At 47.0% G+C, this 24,701-nt stretch overlaps 1 protein-coding gene across 5 annotated transcripts in view; it reads right to left on the bottom strand.

Moving 5' to 3' along the window:
* MCUR1 (mitochondrial calcium uniporter regulator 1) overlaps nt 1-12,495 on the bottom strand; it is a 40,936-nt gene extending 28,441 nt beyond the window's left edge. The window contains exons 1-5 of one of the 5 annotated variants that reach the window (XM_075316446.1): nt 12,195-12,490; nt 7,327-7,443; nt 7,124-7,227; nt 5,315-5,416; nt 3,351-3,392 (exon numbers count right to left, since the gene is read on the bottom strand). In XM_075316446.1, the coding sequence (XP_075172561.1) occupies nt 3,351-3,392; nt 5,315-5,416; nt 7,124-7,227; nt 7,327-7,443; nt 12,195-12,297 (468 nt within the window). In that variant the 5' untranslated portion in view covers nt 12,298-12,490. Of the gene's footprint in view, nt 1-3,350; nt 3,393-5,314; nt 5,417-7,123; nt 7,228-7,326; nt 7,444-12,064; nt 12,168-12,194 lie in introns of those variants that run through there. The other 4 variants (XM_075316444.1, XM_075316447.1, XM_075316448.1 and 1 more) reach the window with 4 other exon arrangements.
* Between the last annotated feature and the right edge of the window lie 12,206 nt (nt 12,496-24,701).

Below are 24,701 nucleotides of genomic sequence, written 5' to 3'. Positions count from 1 at the left end.
TCCCCCCAACACACACACACACGTGCACTGCACAACACACACACACTGGGAACCACAAACAACGCCCTACACAGACACCCACACACACAGACAACGCTGCACACACACACAACACCCAACACACAAACACCGCAGCACACACAAATATACGCACATACCGCACAACACACACATTGCTCAAAACATACCTCCCCCCAAAACACACCACACACACACAAACCGCACAACACACACACACACACACACACAACGCTCCACAAACAACGCAACACACGCAACACACATACAACACCGCTCTCACCCCCCGCCACACCCAGAACATGTACAGCGCCCTACACAAACACTTGGTAACTACACACAACAACATCTATATATATATATATAACAAAAATCATACATGAACTACACAATACGTAAATTCTAGAATACCCGATGCGTAGAATCGGGCCACCTTCTAGTATATATATATATATTTATTTAGCCAAGACAATCTAATCTCTTGTATGGAAAAAGCTGAAGTACACAATAGGATATAAGATCAATTGCTTCACAATTCACCGTAGAGGGTCTGTTCAGTGAGAATGGACCCCAACAGGAAGATAAATGTATATGTAATAGTTGTGGGAAAAAGGAAACTCATACAAATGAAGAAGGAGTCTCATAAAAAAAACTTGGAATATATAAAAGTGAAAGCATTCAATACGCAGAACTTTCAAAGTCATTGGACCCGATCCATCAAGCTTTCAAGACAGAATTCTGGCATAAAAGCTTTGAAAAGTCGCAATTTTTTGGTGAAACTTGGCACCAGATTCTCCCAGCTCTGCCAAAATGGGATGCAAAGTCTCCAGGCTTCTCTCCCATCGTGCACATCTCGAACGACATTAGTCAGCAAATACAAAGGGTGCCGACAGCAGTGGTTTTTGATGAATTGTGAGCCCAAGTCCATTCAGCGTGGCAGAATATGCCTCAAACAACCATTCATAATCTCACTGATAGTAGCCAAGGTAAGTATATATTTCTGCACCTGGTGCTCATACTCAATACTGGATAAATCAAGATGTTTTGGAAATATTGTTTTCATTTTGTTCATCATTGCATGTCATTAACATGTCTATCAATTCTGTGATACTCATAATTCCAAAACTTTGCTATTTGGTGTTGCAATTTCAATGTTGAGGAGTGTACTTTTCTAGTGTGTTCATAGTCCTCTACAAATCTAGACTAACCCTTAGGCTACGTGCGCACTTTGCGTTGAGTTAGTTGCAATTCTAAACGGATCCTCTGGCAGAAATTGTCTTTATCAAATTTGGTTTTGACCGCAAAAACGCTATAAATACGCTTGCATTTTTACCGTGTTTTAACTTTGATTTACATGCTTTTTCATTGCTTAAAGTAAGATGCGTTTTGAATACAAATACCCTACTAAATAAAGTTTAAACATTCAAACACTTTGAAAAAAACGGAAACAAATTCTAACAAATATCATGAGTAAAATCATACACAAAATAGCTAATTTTATTTAAATTATAACTGTTTTAATATTTATGCATAAAATAACGTTAAAGTATGGATTTTCATTAATTTAATTGTCGGACTGTGTGTGTGTGTGTAAAGGAACATATCATGCCCTTATTATAATGTCAAAAAAGCATGCGTTTATTTTGTCTAAAAAGCATGTTTTCTGCATCAAAAAAGCATGTTAAACGCTGGGATTTTGATTTAGGTTGCGATTTGAAAGTTCTCATTGCCTGTAATGTAAGCAAAATGGCAAAAACAATTGACATTCTGCTTCTTTAAACGCTGAGTTTTTGCCAAATTTTCTGCAACTGAAACACTGCGTTTTTAACAGAATAGTGCACACAAGAAAGCCCTATTTCCCACAGACTTTGCTTGAAAATCAAAACGCATGCATTTTGGCATTAAAACGTTGCAGTTCAAAATGCTGCGGAAACGCATGAAAAAAAAACGCAAAGTGCGCACATAGCCTTAAGCTGGCCATACACATAAAATAGCAGTATGCCAAACGTTCATTCCACAGTCAGCTATCTCACCCAACTCCCTATACCAAGGGCACTTGGTTCAGTCAATAGTGTATGTATTTTTAGCAGGAAGAGAAATCCGCTGTCAGACTCCTCTGAAAGTGGCTTGTCTTCCTTGCAAGTCAAAGGATCGGCCACTGAAATTTCAATGCCCCGGATCCTTCTCTTCCCTGACATTTGTGTCAGGAAAGATCCGGGATGCCCCCATATACATCAGCAGGTCCGGAAGTCTTTCATTGAAAGAGAACCGGTGACCAGCTTTGACAAGTGGCCACCACCTGTAAGCACATATATAGCATTCTAGAATACTGTATATAAGTGCCCAGGCCATTCTGTATAATGTAAAAAATATATTTTATTATACTCAATGGGGCGGGGCGGTCGGATCCAATGGGAGTCGCTGGTCTCAGTTCGGCGCCTCCTATCTTTTTACGATTACTGTCCTCCTTCCCAGCTGTGTGAATGACGCGTCCTACGTCATCCACACAGAATCCTCCATTAGAGCTCCTGCACACGTACTTCTCTGTGCCCTGCTGAGGGCAGAGCAAAGCACTGTAATGGGGAAAGGTCAAAGACCGCTTGTGCATGATCACTAAAACACTCTGATTTGCCCTCAGCGGGGCAGAGAGAAGTGAACATGCGCAGGAGAACAATGGAGGTCTCTGTGTGGATGACATAGTACGTATCATCCACACGAAGCTGGCAAGTAGGATGGCGATGGAAGGAAGAAAGGAGGTGCCGGACCGAGACCAGCAACATCCATCGGTAACGACTACCCTGCAGGTGAGTATAATAAAAGCTGTTTTTTATGTTATACAGATCGGCCTGGGCTCTTATATACAGTATTGTAGAATGCTGTATATAAGAGCTCACTGGTGGTGGCCACAGCTTATAGGGGACAAATATGGTGACAGGTTCCCTTTAATGTGCTTGGGGTCTTTATTACGAAAACACTACACTTGTAAGGAGAGGTTCAGATGATAATATCAATGAGCTTCTATTTCTGCAATAGTATGCTCATCAAAGGGGAGAGTACGATTTAGTATACAGTATGTTAGGAAGTAATACTCAGCTACATGTGTGGATAAACACAGAGGTCTACATACACAGGGACTACTTGGTACCCTTTATCAAAACTATACAATCGCTCCGCTGTCATATCCTACACTGTTCTGGAAATATGAAAGCAGCTCTGTGACTGGTGACAACAGTCTTCACATGTATTAAATCATAACATTGTACGAGTTTGTGTACTAAATGCAAAATCAGAAATCAATTTGGAAAGTTGAGCAGATAGGATCCAACACTCACAATTGACTGTTTCTTCAGTTGCTCTAGCTCACTCTTTAATCTCTAGAAAAAAAAGAAGCAAAAAAATAACAATGCAAACAAACAACCCCCCCCTCAAAAAAAAGAAAGTACAGTATTCTAAATAATTACAAATAAAAGGAACAATTAAAAGGCTGTATCCAATGCCTCTCTTCTGACCCAGGGGGTGAAGGGCACTGTTGACATGGCTTCTGTCATTTGTATGGTCTGGTGCAGTGATCGCCTACCTTTGTGACTTTGGGAGCCACATTCAGCTCTGAAGGAAGGTCGCAAGCCATATTCAGCTCCCACCCCCTCATAGTAGTGACTTCCAGAGACCCTAGTACTAGTATTATGACAAAGCTTTTCCATAGAAATCACACAAGTATACTATGACATATGGGTTCCACAATCTTACCATTCAGTATTATCACATCAAGCACTTCCAAGCACTCACCCAACATTATCACATTCAGCATCAAGCACCTCATCTGACTGGTAGTATCATTTTATCTCCAGCCTACCATACTTACCGTATTTTTTGGATTATAAGACACATTTTTCCTCCCAAAAATTTGGGAGGAAAATGAGAGGTGCGTCTTATAATCAGAATGTAGCTTACCGAGGGGTGGTGGAGAGGGGTAGCAGGAGGTAGCAGCGACTCTGCGGGCGCTGTGCTGCTGGGTCTGTGCTGCTGCGAGCACTGTGCTGCCAGTGATGAGGCACTGGCAGGAGCCATTTTGAAAATGGCAGTAGTGCAGGGTTGAAATAATGGCGCCCGGAGTCGGTGCTTAACCAGATGGAGCTCTCGGCTCAAGATCTCATCTGCGCAAGCGCCGCCTCTGGCCTATTGATCTCCCAGCAGCGGACTTAAGGAAATGGCACCCGGAGGTGGCGCATGCCCAGATAAGATCTTGGCTTGTCATTGAGCCAATAGCTCAATCAGCACATGTGCCGACTTCGGGCACCATTTCTTTGAAGCCAGCACCACCGACAGTTTCTGGATCTTGCCTGTCTCACTCACAGCGCTCACAGCCAGCATCTGGGACACCCGCTGCACCGCCCGCAGCTGTGCCATACCCCAGCACTGTCCCTGCCTCCTGTGACCCAGCAGTGGAACTACTCAGGAGCTAATCAGGAGTCAGCCCAGCAGCACAAATGTAGTATTCCCATCTGTTCTACTTCAGTATTCTTATTCCAATACAGGGGATAAAAGTGAATGAAACGCAGCCATAAAAAGATTTTGGCTTAGATTCTCTGACTACCATCTGACATTTTAACTTAAGGGGGCTTTACATGCAGCGATATTGCTAGCGATATCGCTGGTGAAAGCACTCGCCCCCGTCGTTTGTGCGTCACGGGCAAATCGCTGCCCGTGGCGCACAATATCGTTAGGAGCCGTCACACAGACTTACCTGCCTTGCGACGTCGCTGTCTCCAGCGAACCCCCTCCTTTCTAAGGGGGCAGTTCGTGCGGCGTCACTAAGCGGCCGCCCAATAGAAGCGGAGGGGCGGAGATGAGCGGGCCGAACATCCCGCCTACCTCGCTTCCTCATTGCGGGCGGCTGCAGGTACGAGGTTGTTCCTCGTTCCTGCGGTGTCACACGTAGCGATGTGTGCTGCCGCAGGAACGACGAACAATCAGCGTCCTGCAAGAGCAACAATTTTATGAAAATGAACGACGTGTCAACGATCAATGATAAGGTGAGTATTTTTGATCGCTAACACTCGCTCGGAGCGGTTACACACGACGTCGCTAACGACGCCGGATGTGCGTCACGGAATCCGTGACCCCGGCGATATATCGTTAGTCGTTGCGTGTAACGGGGCCTTTAGGCTAGACAGTAATTCAACCATACAGCCCACCAGTTTGCATTTTTGCAGGCATTATAAATGTGATTCCCATGGCATTTTAAAGGAAGGCAAAAAAATAAACGTAAATTTCTAATATTTTGAGTAAACAGTACCTCATTTTCTGTTCTGAGAGCTGAAAATTCACTTTTCTCCAAGATGATCATGTCCTTTTTTGCTGAGGCTATGTGTGACATGACCTGCTGAAGGCTGATTTCCTGTAATGAAAGGCACAGACCCTCTATCAGCTTCATCACAAGCTCAATATCATAAAAAATTGTGACTATTGGGAGTTGTCTTGTTTAAAAAACTTTTGAAAACACCATCACAAGGACTTCTGAGTAATAGATGGTGGTCTCACGTTCTGCTGGCCTACAGCAGAGTGTTTACACATAGGATCTGTCTCTGCCGATCTCAGCACATCCACTTGCTGCTGGGTTCCCCCTAGAATACAGCAGTGGCCAATAAACCCATTTAATAAAAATATGGATTGTCCAGCTCTGATAACTGTTTTAATTACCCAAGATCATTTGTCTACTTTACACCTCTTGAGATGCCCCATTATTCCAACAATCATCTTAGACCCCAGGAAAACCACCATTCGACCACTACTGTATATATGTTGGCATTAAAGGGAACCAATCACCAGGATATTCGTATATAACCTAAAGCCAATGCTATACTGGCACTTTCAGGCTGATTCTCTACATACCTTTAGTGGTTAGCTCAGATGTTTAGGTTTTGAAATTCAAGAAAGTAAAGTTTATAAAATCGGCAGTATTAAAAGCATAAGTATTATACAATCAACCTAGCAGGACCTGTGGTGAGGTCATAACCATGTGACCAGAAGGGGCGGGGCCTCAACCAACATAAAAATGTTGTTTCCTGACATCAACTATGTTGGCTGAGGCCTCACCCCTTCTGGTGAAATGGGTATGACCTCACCACATGTTCTGCTATGTTAATTCTAACAGAGGGAGGGGATAACTATGCATACCCCCCCAGATATTATCTGATCCTCAGCTGCTGTCACTCAAGAAGCTGCTGATTTTATAAACTTTACTTTCTTGGATTTCAAAACCTAAACATCCAAGCTGACCACTACAGGTATGTAGAGAATCAGCCTGATAGTGCCAGTATAGTAATGGCTTTAGCTTATATATGAAAATCCTGGTGATTGGTTCAGGCAGCATGAATCTGATGGCAGGTGTTCTTTAAAGGGAACCACACAGCATGAATCAGACACCGGCTTTGACTGACAAGTCTTTCTCTATATATACATATTGGCAGATGACTTGTGAATGAGCTGTAGCAGGTCAAGGAGACGCCGGCTGAAGTTCGAAAGGATGTTTTCCTTGACACGCTGGCATCACACAGCTAGTGTATGATTTATGGTGGCCATGGTTCAGGTGGCAGCAAAAATCTGATGACTAGTTCCCTTTAACCCCTTTTCCATAGTCCTATTGACTCCTTAACTACGAACAGTTCCCCAGTTCCTAAAGGCCCCCCCGTACATATAAGATGATAATCGGCAGAATCCGTTGATTTCAGTGGGACTGGCGGTTCACCTTCTGACTCTTCCCTTACAGATGATGTCAGGAGGTGGAAGAATTGAAGCTGCTACACTCAATCCTTTTGTTTTCAGAGATAAGCCACTAACATAGGTGTGCTAAAAGCTCATGTATTGGAGTCAGTAGAGATCGCTATCAACTGAAGGAACATTTGGCTGATAGATATCTCATGGGCTACATGGTCAGCTCATCTACCCTGATCACTAACTACCTTGCCACAGGCGACAACTTGCCCTTTGACTACATATTCACCCTGGCAGCTATAGAAGGGAAAAACATTTCACCCACATATCTTGCTCATACATCAATTTTAAACATTCTACATATGGTAGTCCCAAATGTTTTTTATCTAACCTGCTGTACTTTGGAAACCATGTCCTGATATATGAGGTCCGTATTGGCATTCATGATTTTAAGGAAAGCTGACACAATAATCTCCGACTGCGGAGTTGTAAATCCTAAGAGAAACAGACATAAGATACATAGGAAAACGTCTAAAGAAAAGACAATGTACTGGTAAAAAAGGGCACAAGAAGAAGCCATGTGAGTTAAGTTACCTCGGGCCTCCAGGATTTGAACAATTGCATGAGTGTCAAAGTAGAGTCTCTTTCCCACTGCTGAAAACACCGTCCACCGATGTGTGCACTTGGCTGATAAAGACGATACATTATACGCTGTAAAATAGAGCAGATTGTGGACTACTGTACCGTACCACATGTAACACACTGCTATCATACGACAGAATGATGACTGAGAATTGTTCTGACCCTCACAAGCATGATCGATTTAGTCATCATGTAGAATAAATAAGGCCAAATTCACACCCAGTTTATGTAATGGACTGGACAGTAAAATATGGATGGCATCCATGTGCCCTCCATTGACATTGCAGACCTATTGAATGAAACGTGAGCTTGGTCCAAACATGGCTGCATTTCTGCCTTTATGATATGGACCTTTAGTCGGCAAGAAGAAAGACATGTGAAAACCGCCATCGGATCTAATGTGTCCATATGAAATGCTATAAAAAAAAAAATGGAAGGGGAACATATGAGAAAACGCATGTGTGAATGAGGTCTAAGGAGAAGGGAACATTCCGCAGTCAGACACCTCTGCAGCTTGTTTCCTTCAAACAAATCAATCCTTTTTTCTCTCCTGACATTTATTGAGCAATATTTCCTACATTACATGGTCAGTCAGCCACACCAAAAAGCGTGAGTTGGTCAATCTTAGGGTATGATTAGACCAGTCAACTGTGTCCATTAGTGCGCTTTTCCATCTGTGATTTCCTGGTGTGAGTTCGATTTGATTAAAAAGAAAAGAAAAAAAAAAAAAAAAAAAAATCGTATTGCACTAGTGTTAAACAATGAGACAGTTTCCTCTGTCCCGTTTTTTCTTCACATGAAATCGGGCTCTCGGTGCATTCGTAACATGCTGCGATTTGCACAGAGTCTCGGCTCACGTCTGTGTAAAATCTCACTGCACTCACATGTTATGTGACTGCAGTGGGGTGCACATGTGACGCCCCTGGACTATCAGGTCGTCACAGGGCACTGTACGCTCTTTCTCCTTCGTGCAGTATTCAAATCTCTCATGGGTCTGGGTCCCCATCTTACAGTGCTGCCTCCAACAGCAAATCAAATCCTAGGAACACCGTGCACCACCACCAGACACACCAGTGGGCGGCTTAAGTGGAATAGGGTTGCCCACCTGGGGGGTCAGGAAGGGAGGGTCAGGAGAGTGGTCAGTGATGTGAAGGAGAGTGAAGTGAAGGAATGGAGGTGGCGGAAGCAGGGAGCGGTGGCTCCCCAGAGTAGCTGTCTAGGTTGCAGACGGTGGTCTGGACCTAGAGGAGTCGGACCCCAGGTCGCAGGGGATTGAGGCAAGGTGCCTAGACCTGTTAAGTGAACGGTCGGCAGCCTGGTCCTATCACCAGTCCGGGACCGAAGGCACAGTGGGGTACACGGACCCTAGATCGGGGAGAAGCTTCACGCAACCCAGCAATTAACCTGCGGAGAGCGGAGCCTTTATGGATTGTTCCCATGAGCTCCAGAATCGGGGCACTAGCACAACGAGGGGGATAGGGCCTTCCATACAAGCAGCCCACTAAAATCCCAAGCGTGAGCCCCGAGAGCAAGCTCCCACACTTAGCCACAGTGGGGAGCGGGACCCGGCAAGTTCCACACTACCGGGCCACTACAGTGAATCTAAACTTTGTGCCAGGAGGCAGGTCACGGATCACCAGGCAGCACTGCAGGATGGGACCCGGACGAGCTCACCTTTGAGGGGCAGTGGCACCCAGAGACTTGGTTTACACGGTTGTCAGCATCTGCTTACTGGCTGAGTGAGTACATGAGTGATCTCCCAGTCACGGCACCCAGTATCATCTTCCAGAGCCCAGGGGGCATACCCCTACCCGTGGAGGGTAACGACACTTTGCTGCCCCATTCCATCACCCCGGGTACTCCCAATTACCGCACACCACGGGTGGCGTCACGAACTATAATCTCCCTGTAAATATCCCCTTTTACTTTAGGAGTGTGGCCCCTAAGCCCTCGGGTCCGGAGACCCTTGATCCACAAACGTACATTGCCCACGGATTTGAGCGGTTTGATTCGCTGCTGGGGTGGCACACACACACAGAGACAGACAACGCAGGAGATGGGGAGAAAGTGTTCACTCCATGTTCTCCGCTCCTGTGATGCGATCGCAAGACCCTCGGCTGACACCGCAGCAGAGGGTCATTAGCAGTATCACTTCCGATGCTCCTGCATCGGAAGCGGTATGCAAGTGGAAAAGCGCCCTTAAACGCACTGTTTAGAAAGAAAGACCACATTTCTATTTACATAGAACATCGTTATTGGCAGCACATCTTTTTACACAGGACAGGGATCTGATACTCATGACCTATCCTGAAAATTGGTCAATATGTTGTGCCCAGAAAAAACACTTTAATGGGTACAGTGTGGTTTAAGAAAAAAAATAAAATTGTGTATTCTTGATAGCATCCTCTTCAATTTAGGCCTCCTTCACATGTCAGTGATTGCGCTACGTATGACGTCCGTTTTTATACATACCGGAGACACGGACATACCCATTAAAATCAATGGGTCTGCACACACATCAGTGTTTTCACAAGGACCGTGTGTCCGTATAGAGATCACGCGTGTTTGTGTATTCCGCATGGATACAAGTCCGTTTTTCTATGGCAGCACTGATGTCACGTCGACCACACACTGATGTGATCAGTGACACGTACCGGAGAAAACACGTGTCTTTGAAATAAAATGACTTTCTATATTTACCTGTCTCCACCGCTGCTGTCACCTGCTTCAGAGCCTGCTCATTAATATTTACTACACCATGGACTCGGAAACAGCAGTGCCGGAGAGACATCAGCACCGGGGACAGGTGAGTAAAAAGTTCCTGCTCTCCGTGGGCTATTATGGATAGCACACGGTGAGCAATAGTGTGCTAAAATCAGTGCACAAGGAGGGCCATACGCACCTTCATCACAGCCGTGCAAAACACAAACTTTTTTCACGGACATGTGAAAGAGGCCTTATTGGCATCAAGAACCAACAGGCAGCATCACGTCAACCCTGCAGCCAATCAGCAGTCAAGCCTCCTTGATCCATCTGTAGTATTTCTCCATGCTCAGGCAGAATGAGAAGCCTGCAGATGATCAGCCCTTTAGGGCTCATGTAGAGGAGTGTAGAAATCAGATGTTTGCATTCTAATTTTTGATCGGATATTACATGGACAGCACACTACATGTGGGGCGGTAACGGACAGAACAGGTCCCTGGGCAAGGACAGAAGCAGACACAGAACAGGGCCGCGGGCAAGGAAAAGGGCGTACACAGACAGGAGAGAGCCCTAAGCAACGACATCAGCAGACATGGACAGAATAGGGCCATGGGTTAGAACAAAGACGACATGGACAGAAGAGAGCCCTTGGCAATTGACGGGGAGGGCATGGACAGAACAGGTCCCTGCGCAAGGACAGGGGGCGGACGCGGACAGAACAGGTCCCTGCGCAAGGACAGGGGGCGGACGCGGACAGAACAGGTCCCTGCGCAAGGACAGGGGGCGGACGCGGACAGAACAGGTCCCTGCGCAAGGACAGGGGGCGGACGCGGACAGAACAGGTCCCTGCGCAAGGACAGGGGGCGGACGCGGACAGAACAGGTCCCTGCGCAAGGACAGGGGGCGGACGCGGACAGAACAGGTCCCTGCGCAAGGACAGGGGGCGGACGCGGACAGAACAGGTCCCTGCGCAAGGACAGGGGGCGGACGCGGACAGAACAGGTCCCTGCGCAAGGACAGGGGGCGGACGCGGACAGAACAGGTCCCTGCGCAAGGACAGGGGGCGGACGCGGACAGATCAGGTCCCTGCGCAAGGACAGGGGGCGGACGCGGACAGAACAGGTCCCTGCGCAAGGACAGGGGGCGGACGCGGACAGAACAGGTCCCTGCGCAAGGACAGGGGGCGGACGCGGACAGAACAGGTCCCTGCGCAAGGACAGGGGGCGGACGCGGACAGAACAGGTCCCTGGGCAAGGACAGGGGGCGGACGCGGACAGAACAGGTCCCTGGGCAAGGACAGGGGGCGGACGCGGACAGAACAGGTCCCTGGGCAAGGACAGGGGGCGGACGCGGACAGAACAGGTCGCTGCGCAAGGACAGGGGGCGGACGCGGACAGAACAGGTCCCTGCGCAAGGACAGGGGGCGGACGCGGACAGAACAGGTCCCTGGGCAAGGACAGGGGGCGGACGCGGACAGAACAGGTCCCTGGGCAAGGACAGGGGGCGGACGCGGACAGAACAGGTCCCTGGGCAAGGACGGGGGCGGACAGAACAGGTCCCTGCGCAAGGACGGGGGCAGACGCGGACAGAACAGGTCCCTGGGCAAGGACAGGGGCAGACGCGGACAAAAGAGAGCCCTTGGCAAGGACGGGGCGAACATTGACAGAAAGCCCTGGGCAAGGACAGGATGTGGACCCATTGCAGTCCAATGGACAATTGAACTTGGAGGTGGATATTGGCCCCTGTGTAGCTGCACCAGTGGTTGTCCCTTGCCTGTAGATACACTATATAAAAACTCATGAGCGCAGAGTACGCTTTAATGAGAGGTTTTCCCTCTTTTTGGGTCAGGTGACTGTGGACTAGAATGACCTTAGTGTGGCCACTGGCCAGGACCTAAACACTCCTGCTTATTACACTTCAGCTGTTTCTGTAGCCTTTGTATGGCACTTAAAAATCCTATACGTCACACTGATAAGCTCAGACTGACCTCGTGTGGAAACTGAAGCTTTCATCCACCTCGAGTCAACACACGTTAGGGACTACAATTCCCAGAAGTCCCAGGCCATACTGAGGACTGCAGCTGCGCATGCGCAAGCCTCTGAGCACACAGGTCTCACCTTCACAGCGCGGTCTCCGGACTGCTATGGCGTGCATACTCTTCACATAGGACTGTGCACAACGTCCATAGCCCAATATAGTGCTGCCGCTCCTGCCGGCCATGACGCGTCCCGTCACCAGAGCATAGCCCTGACCTCTGCCGGCTGCTCCCGTACACGGCTATGTATTACTCATACACAGTAAAAGCCATCACATCGCACCGGCATCGCCCACATGTACTCTGCTTTATTTTTGTTCAAAACAACCAGTGCAGACAAGCAATAAAGTTAAGAGCATACAAAAGCTAATACGGAAGTAGGCGTGTCTCTGTCACGTTGCGTCAGCTTTCTGTACTGTCCTCTGTGCAGAGACGTTACATATTGCAGCCGTGGACACAAGGTGGCGCTGCGTCCACTGCTGGGATAACTATTTATACCGTGTCCGTGTGCAGTTATTCAGGGGCACGATAACTGAGAAACCCTGAAAACTAGTGGAGACTCCTCTTTTTTGCTGCTATATTGCTATTTCAGGCCCCCTTCACACGTCCGTGAAACACGTGCGTGTTTGGTCCGTATCCGTATGTAGTGGAGACACGGACACACGTACTCCAATGTTATTCAATGTTTGGAGTTACACGTGCGTTTTTCCATTAGGTTCATGTGCGTGATACGTACGTGTATCTGTATTGCACGGATGCATGTCCGTTTTCTGCACGGAACACGCACACACACACCCAATGAAAGTCTACGGGTCCGTGAGCACACGTACGTGACACGGATGCATCTCCGTCTGGTCCGTGTACGTTGTGTGCTTTTTTTGAAGCGATGTCGGTCATTCTTTTTTTTTTCTGTGTATGTCAGTCAATCTCCCTCAGTCTGTCGGTCAGTCTCCCCCCTCTCTCATACTCACCGTTCCCCTATAACCAGCGCGGCGCTGCACGGCTGTTAAAAAAACTCCGGCGGCTTTTACTATTTTGAAAAAGCCGGCCGCTCATTAATCAATCTTGTATTCCCTGCTTTCCCTGCCCACCGGCGCCTATGATTGGTTGCAGTGAGACACGCCCCCACACTGAGTGACAGCTTTCTCACTGCAACCAATCACAGCCGCTGGTGTGCGTGTCTATATCGAGCTGTAAAAAAATAACTAATAAAAAACGACGTGGGGTTCCCCCCAATTTTGATACCAGCCAGGGTAAAGCCAACCGGCTGAAGGCTGGTATTTTCAGGATGGGGAGGGCCACGTTATGGGGAGCCCACCACCCTAACAATATCAATCAGCCAGCAGCCGCCAGGAATGGCCGCATCCATTAGATGCGACAGTCCTGGGACTGTACCCAGCTCATCCCGATTTGCCCTGGTGCGTTGGCAATTGGGGTAATAAGGAGTTAATGGCAGCAGCCCATAGCTGCCACTAAGTCCAAGATTAATCATGACAGGCGTCTCCCCGAGATACCTTCCATGATTAACCTGTAAGTTAAAGAAAATAAGCACACACACAACGAAAAATCGTTTATTTGAAATAATACACAAAAAAAACACCCTCGTTCACCACTTTATTAAGCCCCGAAAATCCATCCAGCTCCGGCGTAATCCACTGAGCTCCTGCGACGCTCTCAGCTCTGCTACATGAAGGTGACAGGAGCTGCAGTAGAACACCACCACTCCTGTCAGCTCCACGCAGCAACTGAGGTGAGCCGCGCGATCAGCGATGATGTCACTTAGGTCACTCGCGGCCACCGCTGGATCCTCCAACTGTGACAGCAAGTCGCACGAGTGACAGCGATGAAGTCACAGGTGAGTTGCGGTCTCGGGTGGAGGATCCAACTAGCCGCGGATAACCTGAGTGACAGCAGCGCTAATCGCGCTGCTCACTTCAGTCACTCGGGATTAGCGGTCACCGGTGAGTCCTTCACGGGTGACTGCTAATCAGGGCGCGACACACAGACAGAGCCGCGGCATGACAATGAAGTCGGGTAAAGTTCACCCGAGTTCATTCTCATCGCACGTCGCTGTCTGCTGTCAGCCGGCATGTAGCAACGTCATTGTGCATCACACACGGACATTTCACACGGGCAACACACGGACATGTCACTTACGTATCTCACGCACACACGGCTAGCATACGCCATTCACACGGATGCCACACGTACCATAAAAACGGACATAAAAACGGAACGTAACACACGTGCGTGTTTTTCACGGACGTGTGAAGGGGGCCTTATATATATACAGTACAGACCAAAAGTTTAGACACACCTTCTCATCTCTAGAACAACCGTTAAGAGGAGACTTTTTTGCAGCAGGCGTTCATGGTAAAATAGCTGCTAGGAAACCACTGCTAAGGACAGGCAACAAGCAGAAGAGACTTGTTTGGGATAAAGAACAAGGAATGGACATTAGACCAGTGGAAATCTGTGGTTTGGTCTGATGAGTCCAAATTTGAGATGCTTGGATCCAACCACCGTGTCTTTGTAGAAAAGGTGAACAGATGGACTCTACATGCCTGGTTCCCACCATGAAGCATGGAGGAGGAGGTGTGATGGTGTGGGGGTGCTTTGCTGGTGACACTGTTGGGGATTTATTCAAAATTTAAGGCATACAGAACCAGCATGGCTACCACAGCATCTTGCAGCGGCGTGCCATTCCATCCTGTTTGCGTTTAGTTGGACCATCATTTTATTTTTCAACAGGACAATGACCCCAAACACACCTACAGGCTGTGTAAGGGCTATTTGACTAAGAAGGAGAGTAATGGGGTGCTACGCCAGATAACCTGGTCTCCACAGTAGAGATGAGCGAGCCTCTGAAGTTCGGTTCGGTTCGTCTAACGGAGGCCCCGTTCGAGAACCGTTAGACGAACCTCTCGAACCCCATTGAAAACAATGGGAGGCAAACACAAACACATAAATACACATTATACATGTACACATACAGTTAACAAACATTGCCATAACACTTACAGGTCCTCGCGACGCGTCCTGCACTCTGTCTGCTGCCGCTTTTCCTTCCGATAATCGCTTCGTCCTCCCAGTAACCAGCACTGATGATAGGAGCTATCGTGATGTCAAAATAGCATGTGACCAGTCACGTGTCTATTATCTAATTGGCTACAGACTGGTCACATGGCTAGACATCATTGCTAGGTCCTGTCAGTGCATCTCTCCGGTACGCGGTGATCGTTCCAGCATGTCCATGTACCGGCGAAATGCTCTGGCACACGGTCGGCTTCCCCGTTCCTGCATGTGTGCGCTCTTTACAGAGTCAGCCCACATGCAGGGACTACATAAGCAAGGATGGTTGACCTTAGGGAGATCAACATCCAACACCGCGGAGGCACCATCATGTGTTTCTCAATGCAGTGATTCTAGAGCAATGCCCCCTGGAAAATATTCAAAACAAGAAAGCCTGCGGAGACACCATCACATGTTTCTCAACGTTGGCAGGAAACTAGCCAGGTCTTTCACCGGGAAGGAAAAACCACGGGAAGGGCAGTCTCCAGTCAAGGAGACCACCTACGCCAAACATGGTATCCATCCACAGACAGCTGTTTCGGGGTATTTGCCCTTCATCAGTGTGGAGTAGGAAACTGGCTAGTGGGAGCATTGCCTAGTAGAAGACTACATAAGCAAGGATGGTTGACCTTAGGGAGATCAACATCCAACACCGTGGAGACACCATCACGTGTTTCTCAACGCAGTGATTCTAGAGCAATGCCCCTTGGGAAATATTCAAAACAAGAAAGCCAGCGGAGACACCATCACATGTTTCTCAACGCTGGCAGGAAACTAGCCAGGTCTTTCACCGGGAAGGAACAACCATGGGAAGGGCAGTCTCCAGTCAAGGAGACCACCTATGCCAAACATGGTATCCATCCACAGACAGCTGTTTGGGGGTATTTGCCCCTCATCAGTGTGGAGTAGGAAACTGGCTAGTGGAAGCATTGACTAGTAGAAAAGTACATAAGCAAGGATGGTTGACCTTAGGTGAAAGACCTGACTAGTTTCCTGCCAGCGTTGAGAAACATGTGATGGTGTCTCTGCAGGCTTTCTTGTTTTGAATATTTCCCAGGGGGCATTGCTCTAGAATCACTGCGTTGAGAAAAACGTGATGGTGTCTCCACGGTGTTGGATGTTGATCTCCCTAAGGTCAACCATCCTTGCTTATGTAGTCTTCTACTAGGCAATGCTCCCACTAGCCAGTTTCCTACTCCACACTGATGAGGGGCAAATACCCCAAAACAGCTGTCTGTGGATGGATACCATGTTTGGCATAGGTGGTCTCCTTGACTGGAGACTGCTCTTCCCATGGTTGTTCCTTCCTGGTGAAAGACCTGGCTAGTTTCCTGCCAGTGTTGAGAAACATGTGATGGTGTCTCCGCAGGCTTTCTTGTTTCCACATGCAGGGATTAGCTGTCACAGCCGGTAAATAGCAGCACCGGGAATCACGTCATCGGAGCACCGTTGCCATGGTAACCCGCCTGTCAGCGGTGACGTCACCACTTACAGCACACAGCCTCTGCTCACGCTCACTGAGTGATTAGACTGCACGGGGAGCAGCAGCGTCTTCCTCCCATGCAGTGCTGTCTGATGTAGCAGAGCTGCATGGGTTGAAGGAGAAAGAAGACAGAAGAGCAGGATCGTGGAGGGATGAGAGGGAGTAATAAACATGGAGTCTCTAAGTGTGTCTGTGTATTTATTTCTATTAAAGTATTTTTTCTCTCTGTGGTGATTTTTTTTTCAAAACTTTATTGGAGATTCTTAATGGCTGGGTCAAATTTGCCTGACATTAAGAATATCTGGCTTAATACTAGCTAGTAAAACAAAGCTAGTATTAACTCATTATTACCCAGCAAGCCACCCGGCTTCAGGGCTGCTGGAAGAGTTGGATACAGCACACGATGATGGCACTTCTATAAAAGCGCCATTTTCTGGGGCGGCTGCGGACTGCAATTCGCAGCAGAGGTGCCCAGAAAGCTCGGGCCAACCTGTGCTGTGGATTTCAATCCACAGCTGCCTAGTTGTACCTGGCTGGACACAAAAATGGGGCGAAGCCTATGTCGATTTTTTTTTTTAATTATTTCATGAAATTCATGAAATAATTAAAAAAAGAGCTTCCCTATTTTTTTAGTTCCCAGCCGGGTACAAATAGGCAGCTGGGGGTTGGGGGCAGCCGTACCTGCCTGCTGTACCTGGCTAGCATACAAAAATATGGCGAAGCCCACGTCATTTTTTTGGGGGACAAAAAACTCCTGCATACAGTCCTGGATGGAGTATGCTGAGCCTTGTAGTTCTGCAGCTGCTGTCTGCTCTCCTGCATACACTAGTGAATGGAGCATGCTGAGCCTTGTCGTTCTGCAGCTGCTGTCTGCTCTCCTGCATACACTAGTGAATGGAGCATGCTGAGCCTTGTAGTTCTGCAGCTGCTGTCTGCTCTCCTCCATACAGACAGACAGCAGCTGCAGAACACTTTACGTTTTTTGTTTTTTTTTGCTCCCCTTCTTCCAAGAGCCATCACTTTTTTAATTTTTCCGTCAATCTTGCCATATGAGGGCTTGTTTTTTGCGGGACAAGTTGTACCTCTAAATGAAACCATAAGTTTTACCATATAGTGTACTGGAAAACAGAAATAAAATTCCAAGCGTGGAAAAACTGCAAAAAAAGTGTGATCGCACAATAGTTTTTGGGATATTTTATTCACCATGTTCACTATATGGTAAAACCAATGTGTTGTTGTGATGCCTGAGGTCGGTGCGAGTTTGTAGACACCAAACATGTATAGGTTTACTTGTATCTAAGGGGTTAAAAAAAATTCACAAGCTTGTCCAATAAAAGTGGTGTACGTTTTGCGCCATTTTCTGAAACCCATAGCATTCTCATTTTTTGCGTCTTGAGCTGACATTTTTAATGGTATCATTTTTGCGGAGATTCTACATTTTGATCGCCTGTTATTGCATTTTGCATAAAACTTGTGGCGACCAAAAAATGTAATTTTGGCGTTTGGAATTTTTTTGTCGCTACGCCATTTACCAATCAGATTAATTGATTTTATATTTTGATAGATAGGCATTTCTGAATGCTGCGATACCAAATATGTGTATATTTTTTTATTTGTTTAACCATTTAATTTTCAATGGGGTGAAAGGGGGGTGATTTGAACTTTTAGGTTTTTTTTTTTTATTTTTGAAAACTTTTTTTTTTTTACTTTTTTTTATTTTACTCTTCCCCCTAAGGGGCTACATGGATCAACAATCCGATCGCTCTGCCCTATCTGCTGATAACAGCTATACAGCTGTAACTTGCAGGCGCACATGTCAGCTGATAAAAACAGCTGATATGTGCGCGGATCGCCGTGACCTGCCCACGGCAGGGGGCGGGGATTAACCTAACACGATCCATGACGGATAGATCCGTCATGGGTCGTGAAGGGGTTAAAGCAGTTGCCTGGACAACGAGTCCTATACATTACAAGTTTTCAGGTCCTTAGTGCTGCTTTTATTATTGTGCTGTTCCTGATTCCTATCTGTGTTTCAGTGCATTTCAAGTCCGCTACTGCTGTAACTATCCAGGCTGGCTGTTTGCACTATATCCACTGCCGCTGCTGTAAGCATCCACACTGGCCGTTCCCTATGGTATTCGCTACTGCTGCAAGAATCTATGCCAGCCACCTACTACAAAATCCTCTGCTGAACACAGAATAGACAGAGTCTTTAGATTTGCTTAATAAAAAGAGTCCATACAAGCCAAAGTTTAGAAAGATATTAAATATTTTATTAAAGTGCTGTTGGGTACAAAAATACATAAATATAAAAAATGTGTGTATGTACTGACCTTAAATAGGCACACATTTTTTATTTAAGGTCAGTACATGAACACATTTTGTATCCGTCCCCCGACGAAGCATACCTAAACGCGAAACACGTGTTGGGACGCCGGTCCCCCCGTGTCTATCCCGGTGTTTCAGAGATCTGAGTAGGTGAGTAGTGCTGCCCTTACTATATGGTGCATGGAAGGTCTTTTTCACTCTATGTGGATTCCTCCTTTTTATGTTATGATGCAGCTCTGCTTATGATATTGGGCAATTGCCTTTAATAAACCTTTTAAGATCACGGTTGAGGAATAATCTTCCCATTCCAGTTTCCGGGACACGTGGGGTTCTTTCCCCTTCAGCACCGTTCCCTCTGGTCCATATGTATATTTATGTATTTTTGTACCCAACAGCACTTTAATAAAATATTTAATATCTTTCTAAACTTTGGCTTGTATGGGCTCTTTTTATTAAGCAAATCTAAAGACTCTGTCTATTCTGTGTTCATCATTCATGAGTTGTTGCTTGAACTTTGTGATTTTCTGTGATTTTTCTGTGCGTCCTGCATGTCTCAAATATTCTCTGCTACTGCATCTATCTATCTATCCATCTTGACCGAATCCACAACATTGTCTGCCACTAGTGTTTCTACCATCAGAGACTGTCAGTGTTCGTACCCCCAGGGTCAACTAATGCAGCAGTCTTCTCGAGTGGCGTTCGGTCTCACACCTGCAGCGCAACACCCTCACCATCTATCACGGAGGTGTCAGGGTAACTGGAGCAGGGACCTTATGACTTATGACCTCAGACTAGGGACCTTATGCTGTCTCTTATCCCAGAGGTAGGCTTGATGGTAGCCAGCATGACCCTAACTCCTGTCCGAATACTGATCTAGTACCCCCTCTCCCCACCCCAGGAGAGGGACGGGACCGGAGAATCAAACCCCACAAATACCACAGATGGGAAAAAACAAAACACATGCACACTGCAGTCAGACACAAGCTAGAGACAATACGAGCCCAGGAAGAAATAAAACACAGGGAGGAAATAAACTATCAACAGGGATCTTTCCACACCACATAGGAAAGCACACAACAGATCACTAGGCTCTGGGTCACTACAATAGGGACCGGTATCGCTGAAGCAACGCTAAACTATATTCGGTGAGGAGCAATGGGATCCAGTACCTTATAAAGAGTGAAGGCAGCTGTAAGTGGTCAAAGTAACCTGAGCTTCTAACAGCAGTTCACAAAGCCAGCAGGAATTAACTCCTGCTGGACTGGAGAGAAGTGAAGTTAAAACAGATGATGCACGAGTTAGGCTAAGCAACTGACTCTGTGGTGTGAATGGAGTCCAAAGCTGCCATGACACCCAGTGAGTGAAAAGCTGAACACTGCATGACTCCACAGAGGCTCAGGTGAAAACCAGGTGTGGTTCCTTAGTTAAGCCCCTTTGGCTTTTCTGTGTGCTGTGACCCAGTGATTCCGTTAATTCTTGCTTGCCTGAGAAGCACAAGACGTAGAGTATCACAGTGTCAACAGCAGGTTGCAACAGAGATACAGAACCTGGAAGAGTCACAGAGAGGCATAGAAATGGATGTCCTTTGGCCACATCAAACCCTGATGACCGCTTCATTGTGAACAATGCCCTTCGGAACTGAAAGATGAATGGCACACAAATTTAGGCATATTTAAGGGAAGTGAGAGGCACCCAGGTTTCACGTCAGACCATTCAAAACCATTTACACCAGTGTGGTATGCGTGCTAGACAACCTGCAAGGGTACCTGAATATACCACCAGGCATAGGCGTCATTGTCTTGCTGGACAAGGAACCAGTGGGCCTCATTGCTGTTCACTGTAGAAAGTCGATTCACGCTGAGCAGAAATGATAGCCGCCAGCGATGTTGGAAATGTCAAGGGGAGCACTATGTATCAGCCACTGTTGTCACCAGACGAGCCTTTGGTGGTGGTGGTGTTACACTGTGGGCAGATGTGTCTAGTCAATACAGAACTGCTGTACACTTTGTAAATGGTACAGTGACAAACCCCTACTACTTTAATAACATCATTAATCCAGTCATTGTTCTTCAGCATGAACAACATAAGCGTAATTTCATCTTCATGGACAACAATGATCCAGGTCATCGATGTGGCATCATTAGAGAATGGTTGCTGGAGACTGGGGTACCTCCAATAGAGTGACCTGCACTTTCACCAGACCTGAATTCCATACAAAACCTATGAAATCAGCAGAGTTGCGGTGTAGATGCTCTTGACTCTGTACCCCAGAACCTCAATGACCTGAAGAGTGGGATGCCACGCCTCAGCAGACAATAACTCCACTTGTGAACAGCAGGAGACGTTGTTGTCAAGCTGCAATTGATACTCAAGGCCACATGACAACTTATTGAGACAGTAACATTTTTTGGGGTATACCCACCAATGTTTTTGGCTTTTGTTTCAATAAATTGTTTACAATGTGCAATACAAGGTAATATTGTGGTACCATGTTAGCCAGAAAAATCAATTGAAATACTATGTCCCACTGTAACATTAATTTAAATGTTGTGATTTTGTCTCAGTAATTCATTTGTAATTTTACCCTGGAGCCTTGATGCTCTGAAAGCTTGCTAATATAATTTTTCTGGTTAGTCTATAAAGGTATCATTCCTAAAATATTTTTGTCATTCTTGGGACCATAGGCGGATTATAATGAGCGCAATCTGGGCTACCGCCTGGGGCCCGAAGCTCCAGGGGGCCCATGCTCAGAAAAGTAAATTGCCCCCATTATAATCCGCATGAAACATTAAAAGATGCTGAGTCATCCGCCCGCCCTGGAGCACGTCGGCAGGACAGGGGCGCCATCAGGGTAATGAGGGGGCCCGGGTCGCTCATATAGAGCTGCCCTCTCTTTCTGCTCTGCAGTGTCTGCACTAATCTATGAGATGGGGCAGAGCAGGGGAGGAAATGTACTCGAGCAGAACGGAAGCTCAAAAGGTGAAGGACCTAGCCTGATCACATGACCGGTGAGGTGGCAGGTCCTGTAGCTGCTGCAGCCTCCGTGCAGCTCCCAGTGTCTTCTCCCCTGCTCTGCACCGATCAGCTGAGCTGCAAGATGTGGTAATGTATAGCGTATAAGGAAATGTGCTTGTTGTAGAGCTGTGTTTGTATATGTGCAGGTAGTCTGGCTGTCTCTTTCTCTCCCTGGCTGTCTCTTTCTCTCCCTGGCTGACTGGCTGTCTCTTTCTCTCCCTGGCTTGCTGGCTGTCTCTTTCTCTCCCTGGCTGACTGGCTGTCTCTTTCTCTCCCTGGCTGTCTCTATCTCTTTCTCTCCCTGGCTTTCTCTGTCTCTTTCTCTCCCTGGCTGTCTCTGTCTCTTTCTCTCCCTGGCTGTCTTTGTCTCTTTCTCTCCCTGGCTGTCTCTGTCTCGCTCTCTCCCTGGCTGGCTGTCTCTTTCTCTCCCTGGCTGACTGGCTGTCTCTTTCTCTCCCTGGCTGTCTTTCTGTCTCTTTATCTCCCTGGCTGTCTCTGTCTCTTTCTCTCCCTGGCTGTCTCTTTCTCTCCCTGGCTGGCTGGCTGTCTCTTTCTCTCCCTGGCTGACTGGCTGTCTCTTTCTCTCCCTGGCTGTCTTTCTGTCTCTTTATCTCCCTGGCTGTCTCTGTCTCTTTCTCTCCCTGGCTGTCTCTTTCTCTCCCTGGCTGGCTGGCTGTCTCTTTCTCTCCCTGGCTGACTGGCTGTCTCTTTCTCTCCCTGGCTGACTTGCTGTCTCTTTCTCTCCCTGGCTGACTGGCTGTCTCTTTCTCTCTCTGTCTGGCTGTCTCTTTCTTTTCATGGCTGGCTGTCTCTTTCTCTTCCTGGCTGGCTGTCTGTCTCTTTCTCTCCCTGTCTGGCTGTCTCTTTCTCTGTCTCTCTCTCTTTGTCTCTGTCAGTCTCTATCTGTCTCTCCACAGAAATCACATTACCTCACACATAAGCTTCTTATACTAAGAATGTCTTTCGTTGCCTATAGCAACTAATCACAGCTCTGTTGACTTTAATGTTAGCAGGTTTTTGGCAAATAACTGCAATAGCACGGGGTTAAATTTTCCCCTCAAAATGTAGTCTATGACATTCCCTGAGTCAAATGGAGTGTCTCAGCAAAATATCGTGATTGTAAATGTGATGGTGCGGATTCCTTTAGTGAACACACACACACAAATACACACACACACACACACACACACACACACACACAAAAATACACACACACATACACATATATACACACACAGCTTTATATATTAGATATATAAAGCTGTGACCTAGTCTACCGGTACCTACCTGCACGCAACCTCAGATCCTCACAAGAGCTCCTTCTCTACTCCTCTCTTATCTCCTCTTCCCACAATTCCGTACAAGATTTCTCCTGTGCCTCCCCCATACTCTGGAACGCTCTACCTCAGCATATCAGACTCTCCCCTACCGTAGAAAGCTTCAAGAGGAACCTCAAGACCCATCTCTTCCAACAAGCCTACAACCTACAATAACCCTCAGTCCAGTACACCACTGCGCAACCAGCTCTGTCCTCACCTATTGTACCATCACCCATTCCCTGTAGACTGTGAGCCCTCGTGGGCAGGGTCCTCTCTCCTCCTATACCAGTCTATTTTGTACTGTTAATGATTGTTGTACATATACCCTCTTTCACTTGTAAAGCGCCATGGAATAAATGGCGCTATAATAATAAATAATAATAATATACGCATATGGCTGACGATTCTGTCTTGGGCTTGTCATTTTGATGTCCTGAAAAACAATGCATGCAGCTTTTTTTTGGGCTGTCAGAATGATGACTAGCGGTTAATGTTTGATTGATAAGGACTGTTTGCAGAATTGGAGATTTTCCAAGAGTGAGGGTGGGACTGTGGAAGGTTCGAGGTAAGTATGCACAGGAGGATCTGAGCTCACCCTGTAAATGCATTACCCGGGTCCTTTCATTGGGGGACGGTGCGAGGAGGTCAGCTCCATGTTCAAAGAGGCAAAGTCCGGCAATAGAAAAAAGTTGTTTCCAGCATCACGTCCAAGAAATAAGGGTAAAAACAAAAGTTATTCCATAACTTACTTGTGCAAATCCAGCAGAATATGTCTAAGACTAAGAACCTCTTTTACGTGTGAAATGCGTCAGCTTTGTTTTATACTTTGTGGACATCCATCCAGCCTAGTGTTGGTTTTAACCTCATGAAATAAAATTAGTTTTTTAACCTAATTTCTTGGACGTGAAGCTGTGGGCAGAGCTGTGGTGGAGGCGGAGTCTGAAGGGGCCCCGAAAATGTTGGTGTGGCGCCCCAGCATCTGGTTGCCACAACAGTGTTTCCCCTCCAAAGGGTTAATGCTGAGCCTGGAGGTAGTTGGGGAAGTCTATTGGCCAGTAAGTACCAACATGCAGCACGGTTTCTCCCTCAGGCCAGCAGGGGGAGCTCTAAACCTGGAGTTCCAGGGAGCATTTCCTTAAGCCCTGACCTGGGGGAGGAGTTAGTTAGTCTGTGAGGAGAGTTCAAGGAGAGAGGAGTTTGAGTAGTGCAGGCTTGCGAGCTGGGGCGTGGAGCTAGGATAGCTCAGCCCAGAAAAGCAGGACTTGCAGAGAGGCACAGAGAAAAGATTCTAGGGGAGAACAGGTTGGAACCGGTTCGCCTCAGAAGAACCCACTGAAAATTAGACATCGGAGTCTGTGGTTGCCAGGGTGTT

The sequence above is a fragment of the Anomaloglossus baeobatrachus genome, chromosome 6, assembly GCF_048569485.1.
Source record: "Anomaloglossus baeobatrachus isolate aAnoBae1 chromosome 6, aAnoBae1.hap1, whole genome shotgun sequence".
In the NCBI taxonomy this organism is placed as follows: Eukaryota; Metazoa; Chordata; class Amphibia; order Anura; family Aromobatidae; genus Anomaloglossus; species Anomaloglossus baeobatrachus.
This window is presented reverse-complemented; position numbering and strand designations above follow the sequence as displayed.